This window comes from Colias croceus, chromosome 15, assembly GCF_905220415.1.
Source record: "Colias croceus chromosome 15, ilColCroc2.1".
Lineage (NCBI taxonomy): Eukaryota > Metazoa > Arthropoda > Insecta > Lepidoptera > Pieridae > Colias > Colias croceus.
In genome coordinates, this window is record NC_059551.1 from 7,133,371 (window position 1) to 7,149,805 (window position 16,435).

At 35.8% G+C, this 16,435-nt stretch overlaps 1 protein-coding gene across 1 annotated transcript; it reads left to right on the top strand.

The window, feature by feature from the left end:
- The first annotated feature begins 332 nt into the window (after nucleotides 1–332).
- LOC123697855 (segmentation protein Runt-like) lies at nucleotides 333–7,555 on the top strand. Its single transcript, XM_045644414.1, has 3 exons — nucleotides 333–1,096; nucleotides 4,728–4,865; nucleotides 6,441–7,555. The coding sequence occupies exons 1-3, from the start codon at nucleotides 649–651 to the stop codon at nucleotides 7,082–7,084; spliced, it is 1,230 nt and encodes a 409-aa protein (XP_045500370.1). The 5' UTR covers nucleotides 333–648; the 3' UTR covers nucleotides 7,085–7,555.
- Nucleotides 7,556–16,435: the final 8,880 nt, after the last annotated feature.

The window sequence follows — 16,435 nt, forward strand, 5'->3', positions numbered from 1 at the left end:
GCGGTTTCCCGCCGCCCCGTGGCCTAATTACCGCCGCCTCGCGATACGTCACATCGGTAATTCAAAAAAATCCACCCGTCCCTCTCCCACTCGCGGATGGATAGTGCCGACGTCCCATTCACGCGAGCATTTTTATAAAAACGCAGAGATCAACCGCGGCCGTCCCGTTCGTTCCCGCTGCGGCTCCGCGCTGCCCGCACCCTTCGTCTCCTTCCCACTTTTTACGAGACGAAGGGGCCGCCACCCGGTGGGGGCGGCGACCGCGCGAACGCAAAATATTGACCATCGGAAAAAGTCGTGTCGTATCACAGTCATCAGTCGAAACTGAGGCCCCGCGTGTACGCGTCCTTCGCCGCAACTTCGGTGCGTATCGTGCGTCTTCGGCTTGCGGTCTAAGCGGGTCGCCCATTTATTTTTCCGTGTCCCCTCCTTGCGTCTTGCCCGTGCCCAACAAGTGGTGTACGCGGCCGCTTGCGGCTCATACGGCGTCTCGCGCCCTCAGTTTAAACAACTTTCGGGAGCGCTCCGCATCGGAGTTCGAAATTCGTTCGCGTGTTGTAAACTTTTCAAAAGTATCTTTAAGAGTTGTGACGTGACGGAGGACCGTTGTGGCGTGTAGACAAAGTGTTCGCGAGTGAGCTGAAGTCGATGCACCTTCCGCACGCGAGCCCCCCGACCCCAACGATGGCGGATGTTTACTCACACATTCACGAGTACTACAGACAGAGCCACGGCGACCTGGTGCAGACGGGATCCCCAGCGGTGCTGTGCTCGGCGCTGCCGGGCCACTGGCGGTCCAACAAGTCGCTGCCGGTGGCATTCAAAGTGGTCGCCTTGGATGACGTTCAGGATGGAACAATAGTGACTATTAAAGCTGGGAACGACGAAAACGTGATGGCTGAAATGAGAAACTGTACGGCAGTGATGAAAAATCAAGTGGCAAAGTTCAATGACCTCAGATTTGTTGGAAGAAGCGGTCGTGGAAAGTCTTTTACCTTGACCATCACTATCAGCACATTTCCTTCACAAGTCGCAACTTATACCAAAGCTATCAAAGTAACCGTTGATGGACCTAGAGAACCAAGAACTAAACAAAGTAAGTATTTATCATATAATATTTAATTATTTTATAAATTAAATAAGTTTTCATAAGAGCTTAGCTTAGGAGTAATTTTTTCCTATAATTTTTCACATTTAATAAGATTTTTTTTTCGTTATAATTCACACATAAATACATCGATCACTTTAGCAAACTCCGACATGTCCATTAAATTCTAAATCAGTAGATACCTAACAAAGGCGAACTTCGCTCTTTTTTAAAATAAAAGCCCACAAATATTAATTCAAAATGCGTGTGCGCTTGGCCACCCGCCAGTAAGTACCGAAGTCGGTTTTGCGGCGCCGCGGCATTTGACCACATTCAAAATAGTTTTCATCCGCTCGTACTAAAATCAAAACGACTTGACATAAACTCTTGATACGATAAAACAATAATTTTATATGTCTGGTCTTCGCGGTGATCCTGAGATATTTTTATACGCGCGTTCATTGTTTGGAAGCTTTTGCGCTTGAAGTCGAATATAGAATTTAAAATATTAGTAAAGTTTTCTTCAATCAAAAAACGCGATTTGTATTTAATCAATCACACTGTGTAGTTTTTATAGCTCTAATGGTTTATCTTGAATCTATAATAAGTAGGTAGGAATATAATAATTACAAAAAATAATTGCAAAAAATATCGCAATCTTTTTTTTTTGTCAATAATACACTGCATAATCGATTATTGTCAAAGTCTACAGAATATGAAATATACTTCAAACTTTTTCATTGTAAGCCTAAAATTCGTGAATCGTCTTACAAACATATGAGTTTTACAATATCGTCAATAAAGCAAGCCATTGTCTACCATCTGTTCATTGTAAAGATAAGAATCATTCAATCAAATAGACATTAATTAGGTTCACAGTATAATCGTAGCCGAAATACTAAGCTAAGAATAACACCGATTGTTTTACGATGCTCCATGTAATGTGTTTTGACGTAGTAATAAATGGTTATTGGTTCAGGAGAGCTTTTAAATGCAGTGTTTGTTATTCTTGTACGTTATGAAGTCGTGGAGGAATTATTTATTGGTGATAATGTGAGAAATAGATGTAAATTGTAAAGACAACTGGTACAACTTTACAATTTAGCAGTGCCCCAATAATCTAATGCAAATGAAGGCAAATTAATTTTAAGAATAATATGTAGGTATTGACATGTTCTTAAATCTAAAATTAAAAGTTTAAACTAACTTATTTATATAGAAATAAAAACTCATTAGATATTATAATATGTATATAATTTATGAAGATCATCTTTACGGTTCACCGTTTATAATTATTCACTTTCGCATAAACTAAAACTGAATCGAATAAAAAAAAGTAATGAACACATCAACAAATCACGCCGGAATCATAATGTTTTGACACCACAGATCTATTTTCGTTGTAACAACCTCAGAGACTGTCTGTATAAACAAATGCTGCGCCCAAACTTCGGCCAATAATAAAAAGATACTATGCGGAAAAACTAACATCCTCCGAGATACATCAAAGGCTCCGTATAACGATCATCGGTGTCGGTAATTAATGTGAAATGAAATGACTAACTGGCGTCATTTGATTAGTTGGTATGCGAGGTCCAATTTGCTCCGTGAAAGATTTTTAAACGATTCAATTAAAATCGAACATTTCATTGTCAACAAAGTTGTAGAAATATGTTCATTCAATGTTCTTCGTCTCTTTAATACGAGTAAAGCTCTAATTTCTTATGGTATCAGATTTATAATAATTTAATTAACAGCTCTTATAATATTATGAGTTGTTTTCATCCTCACACAATCTTAATATGAACCCTTAACAGTTTTGCATTCATTAATTTTCGTCAACGAAATTTTCCAAACACCAGGAGTCCAGAAGTTTCCAAAATGTTAATATGTACGCTGCGTTCAAAACAGCGGTTAGCAAGTTCCACGGTGCGGCCACGGGCGTGTAACAGATGTAAACAATCTCTGCACCGTCGTAAAGTCCGTTTGATCTCGCCTGCCTCTAAAATATGGATTTTATGTCCCTTCTCAATGCCCCAACACCACATCTACCAACCCTCCGCCATGTGAACCGAAGTTATGATTAATACTAGAATTCGGATAAGTGTGCTCTGAAATTTCTATGAATTGAATACTTAGGTATTTAGGTACTAGAATTTTTGCAGCCTTATAAAGCGCGAAGTTAATGCTTTTTTTGGTAAACTCGATTACAATATTTTTCTAAACTATTTTAGAATTATGTGACGATTCGATACGTTACCTACTCATTACATAATATTATATCATGCGGTATCATTTAATAATTTACAATATATTTTTACAGACTATGTCTGAAATGAGCGAGCAATATATGACACAATATGATAATCAAAACTCAGACAATAATGAAATGTGGTAATCGTCGTAAGACGTCGCCACCCCGCACAGAATTATGAGCAATAACTCTGATTCCATTTATTTAACACGCGCCCAATGCGTCTTCAACATTAATTTACGAGGCAAATGTCAACCCATTCCAGTTATTTAATGCCTGTTTTGACACTTATGTCTCCAACCATACGTTCGTTGTCTCCTGGTACCAAATTGGTACCAGCTATCAAACATTTTTACGATCGTACATTAATGACCCAAATAGCCCGATGCGCCCACATATGTCATAATTTAAATATATCAGGCATAAAACTGAATACTTAGAACTCTTTGCCACGTTAATATTCAAAGCTCTGCGTATGAAAGGGTCGGGGAAGTGTATTTAATTGAATGCTGGCATTAACAAATGGAGCGAGCCATTTCCGAGTTCCACATTTAACTCATTACGTAGCGTGGTGTTGGGATCTCTTCAGTTGGATTGCCGCGTGACAGCGCGACGGGCCATCCATCAAGTTCTTAATATAAAATACCCGCGATTTGGGAAACGCCCGCGCCAGGCAGAATCCGAAACACTCATTTGTGTCAGATTATAATGGATTATCAGAGGAGAACTAAATCGGGAGCTATTCTTACGCATTCTAGTTTAAACTGCTTCGATAAAATCTCAACACGCTAACAAACGATTAATTTAGCTAAAAAACATGCTCACTTCTAAGGAAAACTTACGTAACAATAAACTTTGAAGAGTCACTAAAGTCCGTTCCGTAATTCAAAACAAAGTAGGCAAAGTGCTCGTAAACAGTTAATCCCGTAATAAAAACGTCGATACCTGATCTCATCGATTGAGATGACTCGTGACTAGATTAAAAACGGTCATAAACTGAAAATAGACGTCGGCAGTGGCGTCTTCAGTAGTCTATCGATTAAACAAATAAAAAAGCGTTTCGCTTGCTGAAAGGCGAAGGCAACGTGACGGTGGAGGATCGTAAAATCGTATGGCGCAGAGATGCCGGCTAGCTGTAGTAAACCGGATCGTTTTATATACAGACTTCTTGTTACAGTCGGGCGCGGTAAACATTGCGCTGGCTGTGTGTCGCCGCCTTTACGGCTAGCCTTTGTGAATCTGATTGCTTAGTTCATGGACATGCCCTGAACCCCACATTCTACCGTCTTATCCACATGTGTCTTAGTTTTATTTTCAAATAAAATAATATTCAAATCTTGTGTTTATATATTTAAGCTAATACCTATGTATCTCTTTTGTTATAAGATTACGGCTATGGACATCCCGGAGCTTTCAGTCCGTTCCTATTAAACCCTGGTTGGTTGGACGCAGCTTATCTGAATTACGCTTGGGCTGACTACTTTAGACCACCACAATTAAGAGATCCAGCTTCTTTAGTAAAAGGTAATTAATATTTATTAAATTTATAAAAGCATGTTTAAAAGTATTTTAATTAAGTTTCACTATAACGATACAATTCTCATTGTTATAACTGGTAAAACGTAATAGCAAATATTTGCTGAACTCGTCCGGTTCCTCTTAAACTTCCAATGGACGGATTATTTGGCATTCGTTAATTTGAAAATTCCCGATTTTTCAAACAACACTCGAAAACATGTTGCTCCAAACTGAACCACCCCTCAAGGCCGTACAACGCAAAGGTTCAAATAAAAGAAGCAGCTCTTGAGCGCTGCAAAACAACACGGCTCCGACCGAAGCAAAACCACCCGCTGAAGTCCGTTGTCGGGGGAAGTGGGGGCGCTGAATAGAAAACGTACAAAAAAGCAACGCCTTCACGTTCGAGAGAGTGTGGAGTCAATTTTATTCCAATGTAGGCGACCGCGCCACCAGCCACTTTTTGTTTCCGACGCTGAAACGCGAGGAGCGTTGTACTCAAACACCTACCGACTTTTATTAAACCCTACCTAGGTACGCTTTCACAGAGATTTGTGTTACTTTGAGTATTTGTATCGTGATCATAAAACATAATCTAGGAAATTGTGCATTGTTTAAAGTTCAAATACGATTAATTATTCAATTCAATAATATGTTGTAATACGTACTGAACATAAAAATCGATATAAGTACTATAACTTTATAGTTTACGTAAAGAAAAAGAGGTGAAAGAACAAAATGTAATTGAACTAAAGCTATATTAAATTCAACGGTCAGAAATCACCTCAATCAGGCGCGATGCCGATATTGGCCCCCACCTCGCCAAATTACCCCCTAGTTACGACTCCACCCACCCCCAGCGCCTTTTAAAGTGGTCTGTGCAGCAGTAGCACTGCTGCAAATACAAAAAACGAAAAAGAAAGCACGGCAGCGCCACCTCTGAGCTCTTTGTGGCCCAATCTGCGCCTCTGTCGTGTGCTTTTTATCAGTTTCTCTTACACTTATCGAGAATCAAAGCTCCGGCGTAGCGACAAGAACATTTCGAACACTGTTACTAATGAAAATTTTACGTTCCGAGCTCGCTTTGTTCGTTCTGTGCGGAGATAGGCTCCTTATCGCGATAGAGCCGGCTTTGTACCGCACATGTCCGTGGCGTTGCCTCACGCGTGCATCGCATCGCTAATGCGATCTCCGGATACAACTGAAAGAGACATATCAGACTGAATTACAGCTGAATGTCGTGTCTGGATCGTAAAGTACGTTACAAGTACGTACATTGCATTGGGATAAATAAATATTGCACCCTCACCCTACCAATATCGCGCTAAAAAAACATCCCTTTCAGTGAAGCCGCCTTTAAACGCCTACAGATTGTACATTATCCTTAGTACGATTATGCACCCTCGTTGTTCAGGGAATCGGTGGAGTGCCCGCGTGCCTCAGGCTGTCCCCGGAGACTCGTTTCTCATATTACGTCATGTTTTCGAATCAAAAAACAGAAGTAACATTAAGAAGCATCAATAGTTGTACAAAATACGTAATATCTCAAAACCAATACTAAATTTTAATTTTCTTTGTCCACAGGAGCAGCACCATTAACTACACCTACAGTGCCGATACCGCCATCAGATCTGTTCCCGTTTCCGCCAGCGATGACTAACCTCCCACCAGCGGGATTAATTCCACCTCCCGGAGCATTTTTACCCCCAAATGGACTTCTACCTTTCTCTCCACATCCTGTTGATTTAGCTCTTAAAACCCTACCACCGGAATTGACACTTAAAAATGGCGTCAGCCCGTATGATGCTTTAAGACATTTACAAAGCAGCGTATCTTCAATGGATAATTCCAGTGCGAGATTGTCTCCAGCAAGCAGTAGACAAAGCGGTAGCCCTAGAAGTATAATAAACGCCAGCCCAAGATCTAAAGCTGATTCGAAATCAGAAGTCAATTCGACACACGATGCGACGATATCTGACGAATCTGACGAGGAACCCATTGAAGTTGTGAAATCAGCGTTCCACCCGACGCGACCAGCTAATGTTGAGCTCCAAGAAATGAAGCAAGTTCAGGCTGCAGACTCCACTGTGTCTGACAAGCCACGAGGAAGGAACGAATTAAAAGCACCTTCACAGCGAACCACGCGAGTCCTCTCCACTAGTCCTACTTCCACAAAGATTAGCAATGGAACGTTATCAACCCACAAATCAGTTTGGCGGCCATATTGACGCTTCTAGAGTTAGTGCCAAATCCGTAACTAACGGATAAAATTGTGATAAACCGAGCTTGTACATACTATAGTTTTTACAAAGATATAAATATATTTATTTCTAGCTTACGGTTCATTAGGTTTAGTACTACTCAGTGTAGTTCAAAGTTATCCAAATAATGCAATTAATAGGAGGTTATTGTTATTTCTACGAAATGTTATGTAATGTTGCCAATGTATATTGCTAAACGAAACTGTTTAATAGAGTCATGTATAGTAAATATAGCGAAATAGATGATATTGTAAATTGTAAAGATAAATGTTGTATAAAAATGACTGATTATATAAAGTTTAATAAGAGACTTGTAAATATGAAAATTTTATTTATTGACTGTACATTTAAAGTTATTAACAAGGTAAATATGTTAGTTGTATCTAACTGATGATGTATATAAGTAGGTGGTCGAAATAAAATGATCTATTGAAAATTTATATACTCTTTTATTCTGTATTATCTTACCCTATAAAAATTAAATTAATTTAACAAAAGTTCATCTGAACATTTAATTTTGCGCAGTTATATATACACTATATTTTACATCACCTATACTTTAAATAACACTTCGAAATACAATAATATTAAAAGAAATAAACCTATTGAATTACCGACAATGATTCCTAACTATTAATCAACAACACAGACGCGAATGTTTGTTTACAAAAGGCGGATATAATAAAACGTGCAGTGCAGATGTTTTTCAAGTCTTTAACTACGAATTTGCTATGAGAATTAGTTTTATAACTGACATTATTGCTTTCCAAATTATTATAAACTATGATTAATTTACTTTCAATCTGAATAATACTAATGTTTGGAAGAAGATTAACTTTCTAGAAAATTTAGTGTAGCAGCTACTGTCTTATTTATTTAAAAGACATCAAATATTTCATCATCAATGAAAATAATGATTTTAGTTTTATAGAGTTCAGATTTTTTGATATAATATTACCCTAGTCACAAAATTATCAAAACAATGTCCAATCAAAAACATCATGTATGTACTTAAGTAAAATTAAAATACAAATGCAAAAACACGACTCTACAATAGAGATATACACTTATATTCATTAATTCATGACGCATGCAAAATAACAAGCAAATATAACTATACAATTACAAATTACAATGCTAATTAACGTATTTAGGTGTAAAAATGGTCAGGTAAAGGTATCAATAGCATAGCACTGATTTGGTTAGCTGATTGCGCTGCGCCGGCGAGCGGTGAGCCGCTTCTCAAACAAACCACGGAATTCTGTTCCTGGATATACTGTCATGGAATAAATGGGGAATTATAAGGATATACTTGAAAATAAAATATACTAGAGATTTTATAACTAGGTATTTAAAAGCATTAATGATGTGCTTTTGATAATGGACTGTGACTCTATCTAACATTATCCTACTAATGTTATAAATGCGAAAGTTTGTATGGATGTATGGATGTTTGTTACTCTTTCACGTAAAAACTACTGAATGGATTTAAATGAAATTTAGCACACATATAGAGGGTAACTTGGATTAACACATAGGATAGGTTTCATCCCGGAAATCCCACGGGAACGGGAACTATGCGGGTTTTTCTTTGAAAACGCGGGTGAAGCCACGGGCGGAAAGCTAGTTCTACATAATTTTGTTATAATCATAATGCTCTGTTCGATGTTCTTTAGGTACTAATATAAAGCACATCGGTAGGTATAGAATAAAGTGAATTTTAAAAAGTTCCCCATTTAGGTACTTTGAAACTTTTTCTTTACACGTAAGTAATTATTAAGATAAAACATTTTTTTTAAATCTTTATTTTACTAACGAGGGTTTGATCAAAATAAAACATTATTTTTTATTGTTCACATTTTGATACCAAAGACTTAGTAAAAAATAAAATTAATATAACTAACATTCTAACTCAAAGATCAAAAATATACACCAAAACACGGATTTAATCACGTCACATCCAGTACAAACCACCGCCCGTTCCGTTGAATAGAGCCTCCTCATTATGTTACCTTTGATTCACATCTCTCAGGCGTCGACTTTATGATTCGCTTTTTGGCGAAAACTCCATACATTACATCCTATTTGGATGTATTAAAAAGCTGTGGCCAGACGGCCGCTGCGCGTCAGTGAATGTATTTTGTTTGTTTGAATTTCAAATTTTGTTGGAACGGACGCTTCAATGCGCTTCTGATTACGCTAACATTGATGTGCATACGCCTTTATTTTTGTTCTATTGGTTTTTAATTAACTTTAGTATTGTATGTGTGTTGTAATTGATTTTTGACAAATTTTTCTAGCTGGATAATTGTGAAGCTTTAGGTTTAGAAGTTTAAAGCGTAATTTAAACATAATATTATAACGATTTTTCTTTGTTTTGACATACCTTTCTTTTTTTTCTTTATTGACGTCGTAAATAAAGACGCACTTACCAATCTGAGGAAGCAGAACACTTACTACACCAGATCTTACACATACCTATAGGTACAATCCTAGATATAAACCCATATCCATCAAACAGTAAAAGGTATTCAAAGTGTACCTATAACACCGCCAGTACTGCCTGCGGGCGGGTTCCTACATCACATATCGATAAGACCGAGCATGCTTTTATTGTTTCAATTGCAAGAGTCCCATACCCCGTAGGCGACTGATCGAAAAAATCTAAATGGCACCACTTCCAAATGGGACATGGCTAAATAAAAATTCACTGTCCAGTTAATGTCCAGGATTTAAACACATGAGGCTACAGATAATCAGTAGGATAATACATTCATATAAATTTAATATTCATGATTATACTTAATACGGTAATCGGTAGTACTTTTTCACTTCAGTCAAGACCATACAAAATTATTAAACACGAATACACAAAACGCTACTAAGCAATTTATATTAGAAGTCAACAGCTTTATTTATCTTGGACTTTGTTATTTGCATTAAAAAAGACACAAGAAACCATGATGGTTAGCACCATAGCAACTATTTCGATCATCCTCATCACGTGTTAAAAATACCTCGTTATAAAAGTTGGAATGTTTCGTAATAAAATTTCTTATTTTATAATCATTCATAAACCGTGGAAATAGTCATCAAGGTGCGAAAATGAATGAGAATCGCGGAAGCAAACATAAAACAACATGCATAACAAAATTTAGGATAAACATGCGACAAAAAATGAGTAAAATTCGCAAATGACGCACGACTCTACCGAGGGAGACAAGGACTCGATTGGACAATGGCATAGAAGAAATCACACCGATAAAATTTTAATGCCTGTATAAAAAGGCTATAAATTTGATTTACGCGCCCCTGACCCCGGTAAAACGGGGTAATATCGAAAAATAACATGAGATAATGTTGGCTTAGAGAATGGGGTGGGCAGGATTAGACTGTACTCGGGGAAACTCCTATGACCGCTCGACCGACACGCTAAAACGAATATGTGCCAAACATTTATTATCTGTGCAATTCGTTATATCTTGTTTATAAATGTTTTACGTTAATTGAACATAGCTGATAAGATTTAAAGCGTGATATCGTCGTAGTCAATAAACTTGCAATCATGTTAACAACTTACATTAGGTATATTATTTTGGACGGGAATTCGAACCTGCTTTTATATCGTATCAGCGCTCAATACTTTTACAATAAACATACAAAACTATTATTATTAACATTATATACCTTCTATTTATTAAATGCATGTGTAGCTACTTAGTGAAATACGTAAATAATATATTTCCCTGAATTTGGAACAACGCGACGTCAAGACAAACATTTTTATCTGACAAATTGAAAACATGGTAAAGTTTATACCTACCAAAGCATCCGCAGCAAATATCGAACAGATGAATTACGCGATACTTGTTCAAGAATAGAAAATGCAAGGAAGTATATCCCGCACTTGTAATAAATTCCTTGTAGGCCCGCGGTAAGAACGCAAAATAAGTGGAAGAAGCCACTTAAAAAGATTGGCACTCAACGAACTGGCATAATCTATGCAAATTACTTCAAATTAGGAGTCGTCAACACGGTGCGCCTTCTCTGCGTAATTTGGAAGGCAAACCCTCCTTTATTATTAATATTTATTCCATTCGTTCCGTCCGAATCAAATCAGGAAAAAAATCAAGACGAAACACTTCAAAATCTTAATGAACCGAATAAATAACGAATGCCGTGGCTGATTGATGTTTCCGAATTTTTTTTCATAAGGTATTACAATGATATTTAGATAAAAATTAATCAGTTTCATATGCTTATATTTATCAGTATATTTTTGTGTTTGAAATTATTAATATATACCTTCACATAGTATATTATTATTCTGTTAGATATTTTATTAACAGAAGTAATTTATGATTCCTTAAAAAAACTCAATTAAAATAATTATTACGAAAATAAACATAATATATTATAATATGACAGTCAATATTATTTAAAGGAAATTACCTAACTTACAATTATAGCACCGAAGTCATAATATAAAGTCTGAAGTCAATATAACAATAGTTTTTACGTTCAAAAATTTTGTTTATTATCACAATATTAACCTTTATGGTTTACCGAAAGCAGTAAGACAAACTAATTAAGCCAAAAAATATGAGAAGAAAGTTTGTAGAGTCAAGGCGGCGACATAAAAGAGTAGGCAATAAAAAACAATAAACCGACCCAAAATTATTGTTTTAACTATCCGTAGGTTATAAAAATATTTCAGGCAAGCTACTGTGTGTTTGCTCAAAGGAATCGACACATACAGGTATGCCTTTTTTCTGTTTCTAGAAATTCATTTGCCCTACTTTCTTCATTATTCTTTAATGGTAGGTAACGCGTATTTCGTGTAAAACATTTCTCTTACAAACTATTAATTTTAAAGAACTGTCTAAAAGATTACATAATATGAAATTATTATTGAGCATGATCACCTGCTATGGTAATACCTTCTTCATCGAAATAGAGCTCTTAACTTAGTTATTAATTTTATATTAATTATTTAAACTATTACTTTTTATATTTCATCGCAGTAAAGTATGGCATTATTTACATTATCTTGTAACTGGTTTAACTTTAAAATAAGCCTCATTCAACACAATATTTGCAATGGTAGATGTGTTTGATTGGATGATTCCATCAAAATTAAAGATCTTATAGAACTTTGATTTGATTTGATTTGATTATTTATTTAAGATACCGCAATATGACATTGGTATTCAATTTTAAGTAAGTTCATTTATAATTAATGATTATTCATTAATAATATTTTAAAGATAAAGCAGATTCATTTGCCAAATAAGGGTAAGTACCTACTACGTAGTTACATAGAAAACTCATTCTCACCAATCTCGTTAATACATTTAACACTACCAACATTACGCAATCACCTTAAAACCAAATTGACTCGGCTAACCCCTACATAGAAATAGCGCGCCTAAATTGGTTACAGGTCCATCCACTGGGCGTCTAGTCATTAACTCGCGGAAGCTGGTACAGGCGACCAATTTCCTCAACCGGTCGCCAATTAACAGCACATGGCCAGTAGGAACCAAAGGGTTAAGATGTTTGTTATGATTTATAGCGGCTCCTTTGACCCTTTCTTGGGCGCCGTATGGTTGCGTTTGGGTTGGTGTGTGACGTGTTGTGACTTTATCATTATTTATATTTACCAGTATTGGGTATTACACAATTTTAATCAAGTCTGTTGCAGCAGTTGTTAGCATACTTCGGCGGATTTCATTTAAAAAGTATATGAAGAAATGATAATAATTATTAATCATGAAAAAGGGCTTATAACAAACAATTGCTTGAATTTTAATTCTAAAAATGTGTCATGTTTTAAATAAAATAATTACGAAAATAGTTTTCTCCTACTTTTTTCAGAAGATAATCCTATATTTTTTGATAACGCTTGGGAAGGAACCACAGAATCTCCTCAAAATAAAAGCTACACCGATGTAAAATAATAGCGAATGAAACACAGAACATAAACACAGCTACCAAGTAAACATACTCGTAATTCAATTAGATTAAATAATGTTGACCGCTGCTAAAAGCGGTAAGCCGCGCGAAGCTGGCAATAAACCTAAGTTATTTTACAATACTGCAGTTAAAATTACACCATTTCACATTAACGTAACTGTAACTTTTATTGCGAATTTTTTGGAGCAAATAAAAATGTCTTTATTTTCCTTTGGTAAAAGTGTAACGGTGCTCCAAATCGGTAAAAAGTAGAGCCCAAATTGTAATAGAGTTTTTACAATTTTTAAACAATAGCTTTCGTTCGGACCGTTATATGTAAATAGGTTTACACAAAACGTTGTAAAAAACGACTGTACAGTCTGAATATTGAAGAATTGAAGATCAAAGGTAGCGTTGCAATTAACCGAAATGTTATGTAAATACAAAATGCATTATCGATTTTAGTTTATAGTATACAATAATCCATTCGGTTGTAAAAGCTTACCAAACTATTTGAAATACATGTGTTTAAATAAGAAATAAATATTAATATTAATCAAGTAATTCGGTTAAATTACATGCCTTTCATTCATCATTTTTTAACTTTTACATTTAGGCAGCTTAAATATAAAATGATCTTCACCTGGTTAAAAAAACATATTATACGATTCCTGAATAGGTTTCTGTTAGTTTTCACTTATTATTATTATTATAAAAAAAAATATATATATCACAATGTTAATATTACTTACTAACAATCATTCTGAAGATTAATTATATCAAACAAGCTCAGACACTCTACCCCTTTCTAACATAAGTGGAGATTAATATGACATTACTCATATTTATATAAATCTCAATTAATTTATTTATTCTACTCTATAACCGTATTATTGTGTAGTAATTTTTAATGAATACAGAAACTGTGTATAGTAATTTTTAGTGAACAATATCAGTTAAAACACTACGCACTCTAGTACATCCGCGGTTTGGCACACCCTCTTGCGTTGACAGCTCTCTGCTTCGTTGACACACTGAAAACTTTCTAGTATACACACGTAATAGTATTTTGTGTTTAGCTTCTGTAAATTAGAAATTAATTATTATGTACGTTTATTATCAAGAATAGTCGACGAGGTTGCAATGGCCACATATAAACTAAATGAAGTAAAAAATTAAATTACTTGTTTACAGAAAAAAATCAGAAGCAATGCTTGTTAGTTCTTTTAATCTCACCTGTTAAAGATATATACAGAATATGATATGTTTTTAATATAGTAAAGATTTCAAAAAAATACCCTTAATTAACAAATACCCTTCGTTTATCTATACATATAATAAATCTGTAGAAGGGTCAATTCTGTACATTGAAAATATTGAAAAAATAAATAGCAGGGGGTGTTACTGGATCGATACCAAACCCAAATATGTGATTAAAAAAATTTTTGTCTGTCTGTCTGTCTGTCTGTCTGTCTGTCTGTATGTGAAGGCATCACGTGAAAACTAACGGTTGGATTTCGATGAAACTTGGTATAATTATACCTTATTATCCTGGGCGTAAAATAGGATACTTTTTATCCTGGAAAAATACGTAGAAAAAAATTAGTTTTATCCATAGACGTTGTTCTGTAGAACCGCGAACACACGTTGCGTATTATTATAGGCCTAGCCGTATTTGGGTCCAATAGATATTTATAAGATGTCAGAGTTACTCAAAATGGAGAAATAAACCATCCACGCGAAGACCGACATCCGCGCGGACGGAGTCGCGGGCGAAAGCTAGTCCATACTAATATTATAAATGCGAAAGTAACTCTGTCTGTCTGTCTGTTACTCAATCACGCCTAAACTACTGAACCAATTTTCATGAAATTTGGTATAGAGATATTTTGATACTCGAGAAAGGACATAGGCTACTTTTTATCCCGGGAAAATGACGCGATCCCGAAAATCCCACGGGAACGGGAATTATGCGGGTTTTTCTTTGACTGCGCTAGCGAAGCCGCGGGCAGAAACGTAGTACAAATATAATCATGCGAATCTGTGGAAGGCATTCAATAAGGTCACATCACCTCTATAATGTATTTTAATATTTCATCAACCTATAAACTTTCATAATCCCGAAACAACCAGCTAATATTGTTTTAACGCCAGTTAATCAAAGCCCTACAACGTTTTCGTACACAATTTCGATCCATACATTCACGACTATAAACTTGCCTACGCTATTCGCGTTATGATAACTTTCCTCGCCTCCACCATTATTCAATTTGCTTCAGGTGAGATGGGAATATCAACTAAGCTGAGCACGTGCTCATCGTGGTGTGTTCTGAAGTGGTTTCCGCGGTGTTTTTCTTATTTTCGTATCATTATTATGGGCTTAAATTAGCTGGTATAGGGGTATTTGGTGAATATCGCTTGGTACTAGAGATAATTCGACATAGTTACTTGGTAGAGTCACTTTTAAACTCTACCTTATATCGTACAAGATTGTTAACAAAGGCTTCATTTATTATTATTTATTTATTAGCACGTACGTCGTACATGTTGCATTCTGCTATGCATGTTAAATTTTAAAAGGGAATCGTAGACCATGATATATCGCATGTTCTCGATCGTCTGTGTGGTTTAAAGATATTAATGTCTGCTATAGAAAAAATAGCAATAACACAACAATACTCTAAATAAAGTATCATATCATAGTAACAATTTCATTTCCCATCATAATCCATAAACAAAGCTTAAACAAAACTGAAAGCCGTATTTCATAACGCGAATTCAATTCCCGGCGAAATAAAATTTGAACGAACCGCGCTAACTTGCTTAGCAATACGCGGGGCGCGTTTTTTGATATTTTTTTAAAACGTTGGCGGGAAACAAATTGAAATTCATTAGTACCGCGGCATCGACGCGGGCGTTAAGGAGAATTAACGAGGCATATATGAATTAACACCGACATACATTGGCCGGGCGAGCGAGACGAACGTCGATCGATAAACGCAAATTCGCGACACTTTTTCTGTGCCCTTATTTATGTATTTTGTGGATATTTTATGTGAGTTTATGAATAATATGTAATGACATAAGTGGTGATTGTAAAAATTGAACCTATGAATCATCTATTACGATTTTTTTGTTCGGATATTGCGGTTGAAAAATCAAAACCAATATTGGTAATAAAGTACTAGATGTATTAACTGTGACGTAGCAACTACTGCAGCTGTTCGCCTTGCCAGGTCAAGATTTATTTATGAGCTTCATCGTTATTCGAATCTCAAGCCTTCCTGATACTATATTTACGCTCTACTATCTAATTTATGTACTCTACTACATATAACTCTACTATCCCTCACTATATGCTAT